Source organism: Grammomys surdaster, unplaced genomic scaffold (genome assembly GCF_004785775.1).
Source record: "Grammomys surdaster isolate TR1022 unplaced genomic scaffold, NIH_TR_1.0 213, whole genome shotgun sequence".
Lineage (NCBI taxonomy): Eukaryota > Metazoa > Chordata > Mammalia > Rodentia > Muridae > Grammomys > Grammomys surdaster.
In genome coordinates this window covers 1899062-1909325 of record NW_021604658.1, presented here as the reverse complement: position 1 = coordinate 1909325, position 10264 = coordinate 1899062, and the positions used below count along the sequence as shown (strand labels likewise).

General features: G+C 45.5%; 1 protein-coding gene across 1 annotated transcript in view; it reads right to left on the bottom strand.

The window, feature by feature from the left end:
* CUNH17orf64 (chromosome unknown C17orf64 homolog) overlaps positions 1–9805 on the bottom strand; it is a 10871-nt gene extending 1066 nt beyond the window's left edge. Inside the window, exons 1-5 of the mRNA XM_028772258.1 lie at positions 9675–9805; positions 8142–8243; positions 7713–7888; positions 6981–7080; positions 2547–2742 (exon numbers count right to left, since the gene is read on the bottom strand). Coding sequence (XP_028628091.1) covers positions 2547–2742; positions 6981–7080; positions 7713–7888; positions 8142–8243; positions 9675–9725 — 625 coding nt within the window. The 5' untranslated portion in view covers positions 9726–9805. The remainder of the gene's footprint in view (positions 1–2546; positions 2743–6980; positions 7081–7712; positions 7889–8141; positions 8244–9674) is intronic.
* Between the last annotated feature and the right edge of the window lie 459 nt (positions 9806–10264).

Genomic DNA, 10264 nt, shown 5'->3' with positions numbered 1-10264 from the left:
GAGAGAGAGAGAGAGAGAGAGAGAGAGAGAGAGAGAGAGAGAGGAGAAGAGAAACTCATTGGGACTTTCTTTTTGTTTTGTTTTTGTTTTTCGAGACAGGGTTTCTCTGTGTAGCCCTGGCTGTCCTGGATCTCACTCTGTAGACCAGGCTGGCATCGAACTCAGAAATCCGCCTGCCTCTGCCTCCCAAGTGCTGTGATTAAATGTGTGCGCCACCACCACCCGGCAAGGACTTTCTATCTAAAGTCTGTTTATAGGTAAAGAAATAAGTTAAGAAATAAGTTTTAAATGCCAAAAGGACAGAGTAGGGACAATCAGATCACGGGAACTCCTCCAACAGGTCAGGTTAAGAAGGTAGCAAGTGTGGTAAGTTGAGATGTGACCGGGTGGGGCACCTGGTGTGAGCAGCCTGTGCAGCAGTTACCCCTGAATCTTGAATGTGGACTATCCAATTCCACAAAGAGAGAACATTGCCCTGGAAAGGTTGATGCCATTTATTAAAAGAAAGCAAGTTCAGACATAGTTCAGAGATTACAAGCATAGGCTACTCTTCCAGACAGCCTAGGTTTGCTTCTCAGCATCCACATGGTGGCTCACAACTGCCTGTAACTGCAGTTCCAGGGATCTGATGCCCTCTTCTGACCTCCATAGGCTCTAAGATGTGTGTGGTACGTAAAAACTCATGCAGGCAAAGAAATAAAAAGCAAGTTCAGGAATGGGAGGTGGCTCAGTTAGTAAAGAACTTGCCATGCTGAATAAGGCCTAAGTTTGAGTCCTTAGCAGCCACACATCTGTGATGCCACTCTGGGGAGTTTGGGATGGGTGATCTGGAACTTAGTCAGGCCAGCCAGCCAGTGAGCTCCAGATTCAGTGAGAGACCCTTATCTCTACAAATAAGGTAGAGTAAGTGACTGAGACACTTCATCTCCTACTGGCTTCCCCACATACGTGACATAGGCATCCTCCCAGACATGAAGCAAGTTATACACAGTGTATAAGGTGTTAATCACGTAAGAGTAGATGGTGACAATATGATGTTTATACCTTCCTATTTTATTACTATTCTGTTTATAATAATTAAAAGTGGGTTGGAGACATAGTTCAGTTGATAGGACCCTTGCCTAGGATGCATGAAGCCTTGGGTTTGATCGCCAGCACCACATAAATCAGGTGCCTGTAATCCTGATACTTGTAAGGTGGGGCAGTAGCTCTGAGTTTGAGGCCAGCCTGAACTACATAAGACACTGTCTCAAAAAGAAACTTTATATTGTTTTAAATTCTTAAAATTACATTTATTTATAGGCCAAAAGTATATGTATGGAGGCCATAGGACAATTTGTGGGAAGAATCAGTTCTCTCCCTCCACCCTATGGATTCCAGAAATCAAGCTGGGGTCATAAGGCTTAATGGCAAAGTCTTTTCCCACTGAGCCATTTTGTTAGCCCATGTTTGCTTTCTAATAAGGTCTCACACAATATAGCCTGGGCTGGTCTCAGTGCAGGCTGATGTGAAACTCATGGCAACTGTTCTGACTCAGGCTTTGGAAAGTGCTGGGATTACAGGCAGGAGCCACCATGTGTGATGACTTATTTTAATACTTGCTCGGAGACACTGGGAATGCTGCTCAAGGATGTAGTACTTACTCAGCACACATGACACCCTTGGTCTGCTCCGACTTCTCAGCCCACTGTCCACGGCTTCCCCAGTGTCCCTGACGTATACCTCACCTCTCCAATCTGCACTGTGTCATGCCCAGGCCCAGCTGGGAGGGAGATCCAACCAGCCATGCCTTTAGAAGAGCCTCTGAGTCCATATTAGGACTACACTCTGAGTTCTCCAGGTTACCATGCTTTCCTTTATCTTCCCCAACAGTAGCCAAGAAAGGACAGCTAACTGTGGTGCAGAAGCCAGTGTGGAGGTAGATGCATGCCGGATGGCTCTGTGCCTTAGTGTCCACCAGGAACCCTCACAGGTCCCTACCTTACCTAGCTCCATCTCCTAACTCCATAGCCCTTGTGCAGAGAATCAGATACTTTGGTCACTACAGAGGCTGACGTAGCTGGGAAGGTTGTTCCCATGCCATCTGGATCACCGTAAGGATGGACCCCTTCAATGTCCCTGTCCCTCTTGAATGTCCATACACTCAGCACTTAGAACCTGTCTCCACCCTGCTTCTAGTCATATGATAAAGGCCTTTACAAAATGCTAACTAAAAAGAGAGAGAGAAGGGTTCAAATCATATGCACACTCTGAGACCTCTGCTGGGATTGAAGGAGCCACACTAAACAAAACAGTGCTGGCATCTGGGTACTGGGTAAGTTTTCTTTGTCCCTCCCCACCCCCCACTTATCTACATATTTTAAAGATTCCATAATGAATATATCTGGGGAGTAGCCAAAAATTGGAAAGAGACCAAAGAAAAGGAAGGAAAGGACAGAAGGAAGAGACAGTAGAATGGAAGGAAGAGAGCTGTCAGGCTCAGAGAGGAGCCTTCAGAGAAACCCTCAGACTCTTCCAGAACACCTCCTTCAGGTAGTAGGCATCACCTCCTCTGGAGCAGTGTGAGGACCTTGGCTGCTCCAGCATGGCAGCCTCTTGGCCAGGGGCTTGCATCCTGGACAACCTCTCCTTCATGCCGTTGATGTTTCCATGCAACCCCCAGGCACTGCAGAGCCTGGGGAGACTGTCTTCCTGGTTGGCAAGCAAAGATCTCTCTGGTGCATCCAAGGGGCAGAGTGCGACCTGAAATTGGGTCCATTGTTGAAGAGACACTGGAGAAAAGATGAGCCTAAGTTCTACAGTAGCAGCCTCACCCAACTTACCCCCAGTTGCTGAGAAACTATTGGATCTTCGATGCCTAGCCAAAAGAATGAGGGGAGAGTCACAGGAAACGTGATGCTGTGGGGTGGGCCAGGGAGCCGGCTGTGTCTTCTAGTTAAGTCTCTCCATGCTAAGTAGTCTCAGCACAGTCCTCCTGTGTCAGCCCATGGAATGCAGTGACCACTGTACCCAGTTACATCACTTCCTTTGCTTTCTGCAGTGCTGAGGGTGGACACCAGGACTTCATGTATGCCAATCAAGTGTTCTGCTGCCCTCATAGCCAGGGCATCTTTTATTTTATGGCTATACCTTCCATCTCATTTGAGAGTGATGGTGTCTTGTTTGCTTGTTGTAATGAGACAGTTGTGCTTTGTTTTTAAAATACTAACTTAAAAAATTTAAACTGAGAACCTGAAGATGTATTTTGAAGTTTTTCTGGCCAGTGAAGCGAAGAAATCTGGGAGTCACTGTAATGGCAACTTCTTTGTGTGTGTGTGTGTGTGTTGTTTCAGACAGGCTTTCTCTGTGTGATTCTGGCTGTTCTGGAACTCACTCTGTAGACGAAGCTGGCCTCAGAAATCCACCTGCCCCTGCCTCCCAAGTGCATGATTAAAGGCATACACCACCACTGCCCAGCAATTGGCAACTACTTATGGTTAGAAAAGGAACTACTAGAGCCAGACATGGAGTCAATCATCACTTAAGCCCAGGAGTGAGAATTAACCTAGGCAGCACAGCAGGACCCCTGCCCTACTCCTAAAGAAAAGATGGGGCTATGTAGGTAAATCTGTAGTGGCGCTTGCCTACTTCTGTGAGACCCTGAATTCAGTCTCAGCGTTGCAAAACTAAGATTCAAAAAGAAGAAAGAAAAGAAAAAGGATTAACAAAACCATCAAAGCATTCATGTTCATGAGCAGCAGAGATTCAGAGATGGGGAGGGGCTGGCAAAACAGGTTACAGAGCACAGGCAGCCTGAGGTTACAGCAGGCAGTTATACTGGCAGCCTGAGGTTACAGCAGGCAGTTATACTGGCAGCCTGAGGTTAGAACAGGTAGTCTCACGGGCAGCCTGAGGTTAGAACAGGTAGTCTCATGGGCAGTCTGAGGTTAGAACAGGTAGTCTCATGGGCAGCCTGAGGTTACAGCAGGCAGCCATACAGGCAGCCTGAGGTTAGAACAGGCAGCCATACAGGCAGTCTGAGGTTACAGTGGGCAGTCACACAGGCAGCCTGAGGTTAGAACAGGCAGTCACACAGGCAGCCTGAGGTTACAGTGGGCAGTCACACAGGCAGCCTGAGGTTACAGTGGGCAGTCACACAGGCAGCCTGAGGTTAGAACAGGCAGTCATACAGGAAGCCTGAGGTTACAGTGGGCAGTCACACAGGCAGCCTGAGGTTCCAGCGGGCAGTCATACAGGCAGACTGAGGTTAGAACAAACAGACAGTCACACAGTCAACCTGAGACTGCATCCTGGCAGTCTTCTCACTGTGTGCTCTGGCACAGTTATCTCACCTCTCTGTTCTTGGATATTTCATTTACAAATTGCGGGTAATAATTTTAATTGCCACTGAGAGTTACTCGTGTAGATCACAGGAAGGAACAGAAAGTACTTGACACAAAGGCAACTTTTACTGCTGTTACTTAGGGTATTTATTGAGCGTGTGTGTGTGTGTGTGTGTGTGTGTGTGGTTTTCCACACAGGGTTTCTCTGTGTAGTCCTTATTTGTCACAAGTAGGCAAGTGTGCACTACAGATTTATGTATATAGCCCATCTTTTCTTTAAGCAAAGGGGCAGGGGTCCTGTTAAGTTGCTCTGGTCTCTAGACCATGCTGGCCTAGAACTCAGAGATCAGCCTGCCTCTGCCTCTGGAGAGCTGGGATTGAAGGCATTTGCCTCCACACCTGACAGGCTTCTTATTTTGAACCAGAGGCTCAAATCGAAATCTGTACTAAAGCTTTTGAGAGAGGCCTGAAAGTGAGGTCTGTTTAACATGCAAAAGATTGAGCAATGGGTTCTAAGGAAAGAGTAAAGAGTTCATTGGCAGATCTCTGCCAAGGCAGGTACTGTACAACTGCAGCAGCGAGAGGGTCCAGGAAGGTAAAACTGTGAGTCACTGAGTATAGCAGTTTGCCAAGAGCTCTCAGAAGGAAAGAGAGGGTGGGCAAGTGTATTCCACAGAATGGAAAGGGTACCTATTCTGGAAGACACTGATGGTAGGGACATCCACGAAATGTTTATCAAACCCTGTAACATGAGCTGGGTGTGGTGGGGCATGCCAATAATCCTATCACTTGGGAAACTGAGGATTATAAGTTTGAGGCCAACCAGGATCAACAGCAAGATCCTGTTTAAAAGAAAAAAACTCACAAGGCCTCACCTCCTCTGAGGAGCTATAGACCATCAGTGGTTGCCAGAGAGGGAGGGACAATTTTTCCATTGGTGTATCACTGATAAGTCTCCCATGCTCTGCAAATAACCCCTTACCATGTAGCTAAAAGCAACCCTAATTACATTTATTACACACACACACACACACACACACACGTGTGTGCGCATGCGTGCACGCACACATGCACACGCATGGAGAGAGAGAGGGAGAGAGAGAGAGAGAGAGAAAGAGAGAGAAGGAGTGAGTTGGGAAAAGATTAGTTGGAGAGTGTCAGAGAACAGTGTGAAGAGTGAATATGATCAGAACAACAAAACTCAATGTATAATTAATATGTTAATTTTGTTAATTTCAAAAGTTTTAGGAATTAAATAGACAATAATTAAATAATTAAATATGTACAACATAAAACCTAAATCCTAATGTAAAATATTGGCCTTCTCTAGTAAAAATCTATTGATGTCTTACAAGTCTTGACAAATGTGCCTAAAGAAAGTCTCTATGGATGGGGAAGAGCTTTGCATTGATTGTCTTTTTTTTTTTTTTTTGGTTTTTCAAGACAGGGTTTCTCTGTGTAGTTCTGGCTGTCCTGGAACTCACTCTGTAGACCAGGCTGGCCTCGAACTCAGAAATCTGCCTGCTTCTGCCTCCCAAGTGCTGGGTTTAAAGGCGTGTACTACCATCGCCTGGCACATTGATTGTCCTTTAAAGTGATTTTAAGTCTATTATTATTGTTGTTGCTGCTGCTTTTTGAGAAAGGGTCTATGTACTACTCTTGGCTAGCCTGGATCTTGTTATGTAGACAACGATGTCCTCAAACTCATAGATCACAAAGCTCTGATGGCTTCTGCTTCTTGGTGCTAGGATTAAAGATGTGACCAGAATACATGGCTAAAAATCTATTATTTTTTTTAGCTGATCATAGTATAGCACACTCCCTGAATCCTGGCACTCAGAAGTCTAAGACAGGCAGACTGCAGATACGATACTCGCCTGTATGATACAGAGTAGGTTCACGTAAAACCTTCTCATGAAACAAATAATCAAAGCCTATTACTTTTTTAAAAAAGTTTATCAATATGGTTCAAATTCCACATCACAATTAAGAAACTACTATTTGTTGTATTTCTGGTATGACAGCAAAGAAAAATATCTGTTCTTTTGTAAACAAGAGACTGACTACAGAAGCCAATCTGAAAATGCAGCTGCTTCCCTGAGCCAGATGCTAGAAAAAGCTGCAAAATATAACACTACTATTTTCTGATTTTTTTTGAAAAGCAGTTACTTTTTCATAAATATTTTTTATAGAATATCCATATATAACATAGCTATTTTAGTTTTCAAATTTAGTAATTACACACTTAAAATTTCCTTATCTATAATCTCTAGTAAATATTAATAGCTATAATATAATATAATCACACCTTTTAGAGTTCTTTCTGATTTTTTTTTTTGTTTTGTTTTTTGGTTTTTCAAGACAGGGTTTCTCTGTATAGCCCTGGCTGTCCTGGAACTCACTCTGTAGACCAGGCTGGCCTCGAACTTAGAAATCCGCCTGCCTCTGCCTCCCAAGTGCTGGGATTAAAGGCTTGCGCCACCACCACCTGGTGGCAGTTTCTTTCTGATTTCAAGAAGTAAACATGTCCACATGTCCAATAGCAAGGTATCTGAGAGCCACTGTATGAGGACAGAGCGAGGGTCCAACCCTCAGGATCTAAGAGCACCTTAACCAATCTCCTACTGGAACTCAGAGGAATTTTCTGGAAAGCCTCACCAAGAACTTGGCCGTCTGGTTGGTTTTGGTGTACTTATAAAGCCGGCGAAGTTGCTTCGCTTCCAGTTCTGAGAAGAGGGAGACAAACCGCCAGAGCATTCTGCAGAGAGAAACCGGAGACCAGTCTGAGAGAAACTGACTAGAACCTTTTCTCCCTATGAACTGTCCTGTGACCAGATCTACCTAGCAGAAATAGGCTACAAGGTGCTTCCTCAGTTTTAGGTTGAGGGGCTAGGGATGGAGACCAGAACAGGAATGTCATGTGCTGGTATCAAACTCCTGCACACAGCAGCTATTCACCTAGAAGAAAAAGGGCTCTTAGGAGAAGCTTAAAAACGCGCGTGCGTGCGTGTGCGTGCGTGTCTGTGTGTGTGTATGTGTGTGTGTATGTGTGTGTCTGTATGTATGTTTGCCACAATGCATGTGTGAAGGTCAGTGGACAACCAATAGAAGTGAATTTTCTCCTTCTACCATGGAGTCCAAGGGACAGAACTCAGATCATCTGTCTTAGTAACAAATGCCTTACCCATTGAGGTACCTGAAGGCTCTTAAAAAAGGCTTTTGTCTACTGTGTGTACAGCTAAGGTACAATCACTGCCATCCTGACAGTTAGAGGGACCTGTTCTTTAAACATCAGCTATCTCCCAGGATCTTAACCCTCTCCATGCCTGGAGAATCTTGACAATAGCATAATCTTGAATGGAGGTGGGATAAGGCAAGGAAGCAGCCTACTTTTTCCAGTGCTTGATCTCCCAGGCTCGGCAGTAATGCTGCAGAAAGGTGTTAATATGGTCCCCTAGGGCCTCAAGGCTCTGCTTCGTGTACTTTATCCTTTTCTTCTGGGGAAGGTCCTTGGGCAGGTACAACTTTCGAAGGAACTTCTTCAGAGGCCTCAGGTATTCTTTACACTGAGGAGGTCACAGGCAAGTTAAGGGGCTGAGGGGTGTGGAGAAAAGGCAGGTGGACAGACCCAAGTGCCTGACAAATTGATCTAATTGCAGTTCTTAGTGAACCACACAGGGCCGTGTGGTCACAGGCTCCAGTGGCTCTCCCACCCCATCTCCATCCTGACGGTGACAGATCAGGTGGTGGGATATTTGGGTCAGAAGCCTCCTGATTCCTCCCAGGCTAGGGGGACAAGGTTTCAGGCTGGCTCCTTACAATTTTGAAGGTATCCTGGCTCAGGCCCTTGGCATGACGGACCAGAGCATCTCCGGCGGGCACGGTGCTGGAGCTCCTCTCTAAGCAGGGAACACTCCCCACCTGAAAGGAGGCGGCACAGTCAGAGAGGGGCTTGGACCTGAGGACCAGAGCTGGGCAGATATTGTCAAATGACAACCAAGGCTTTCTTTCTTTTCCCTATGATATCTCTCTCTCTCTCTCTCTCTCTCTCTCTCTCTCTCTCTCTCTCTCTCTCTCTCTCTCTCTTAAAACATTGCTAGGTTACTGAGTCTGGACAAAAAAAACCCACCTTTGAAAACCTCTGCTTAGAAAACCTAAAATATTTTACCTATTTCTTTCATAATTATTCTTGGCTATACTGGGAAACTCTGTAAAGCTCCTGATAAACATTTACTAATTTTCTTTTCCCACAAATTCTGTGAGGTTAGCTATCATTTCCTCTGGTTATAATTGAGAACTCTGGGGCACTGAAAGAATTCTGTGACTCCTCAGGGGATGGGCAGCAACCACTTCTTTCATTTGGACATACTGAGGTGCCAGGCCCATGTCTATGCGTCTCTAACTTTTAGCATTATGGCATGCATCCGAAGGACACTCAGTAAAGAAGGGCAGTGGTGATAACAGGTGTCTTGTGACACAAAGTGGAACAAGGGGAACTGAAAGGTAGTGGTGACGAAGGGTCTGAAATATTACTGACTTAGAGAACACAGGGTTATTAATTGGTGTTACTGGGTTTGAAACTTACATTTTCTTTTCTTTTTTCTTTCTTTTTTTGTTTTTGTTTGTTTGTGTTTTGGGATTTTGTTTGTTGTTTATGATTTTTGTTTGTTTTTTTCTGCCCCCCCCCAAACAATGAAACGGCTTTCTCTGTGTAGCCCTAGCTGTCCCAGAACTCACTCTGTAGACCAGGCTGGCCTTAAATTCAGAGATCCATCTGCCTCTGTCTCTGCCTCCTAAGTGCTGGGATTAAATTCACTTGCACCCCACATTTTCAAAGCCTCTTAGAACAATTGGATTACTTGCTGTTTGTGTTCAGGAGAGGAAGATCCAAATTCAGATCACTCTGAAGGGAAGCTAGGGGTAAGGTAAAGAAGGTACAGGACAGGTTCCTCCCAACTGTAGAGAGTGGAGACTCTGGCTAACTCTATAAACACAGCCATACAACTGTACACAGACCATAACACATATGTATGCTCACATGGACATGGGTAAGGCTTTATAACTAATGATCAAATGGGACATCTCATCATCTTGGCAGAAACACATCTTTGATAAACATGTTTACTACTTGTCCCTGCTTTGTGGTTCTGGGGAATCAAACCCAGAACTAGGGCAAGCTCTTCTTGTTCAACAGCCAACTGTTCGAAGGAATTATGTTCTCTTGTTCTTTGGGGCTCTTGCCAACTCACATACATCACCATTTTCTCTTCTTGTCTCCTTCCTTGAATTTCATGTTCATGGCTTTCCAAAACCAGCCCTCCCTGGCTCCCTCACATCCCAGCCTCACTTCACCTTCTCTAGTGGCTTGTCTCCTTCACCCCCTTGCCAATCTGAGGCTTCCATCTTAACAGCTGGTCCAGCAGGCTCCAGGATAGCACTCCTCCGGTCCCCCACAGACTTCTAACTTACTGCTTCTGTGACCTGAGTGTCCCAGGGAGTGGGCAGGTTGGCTCCAGAACTCGGAGCAAAACCATGGCAACTGCCAACACAGAGCTAAGGCCCCTCTCTACCCTGTCCACTCATGCCTCAGGGTGGCCACCAACCATCTCCTTTAGCTGGGATCTGGACTAGGTAAGTTAGTAAGTGAGCCAGGTGTGCTGCCTCCCACCCCACTTTTTGGGGGGTCAGTGCTCGCAGCTGACTAGGACCAGATGGCACACCTCTGGCCAGAAACTATTAATTTTAAACCCTGGTAAAGTTTCTGAAGTAATCTTCTCGGATAGATACCACTCCGCAGTTATTCCAGAGGCTTATTGAGAGTGTGTGTGTGTGTTGGGGGCGCGGGGACCGGAAGGGGGAGTTTTAACAGTCTTTTCCAGAACAAAAGATTAAAGGGTGTGTTGAGAGAATGGAATATAATAAATCTCTACTGAAATACACTG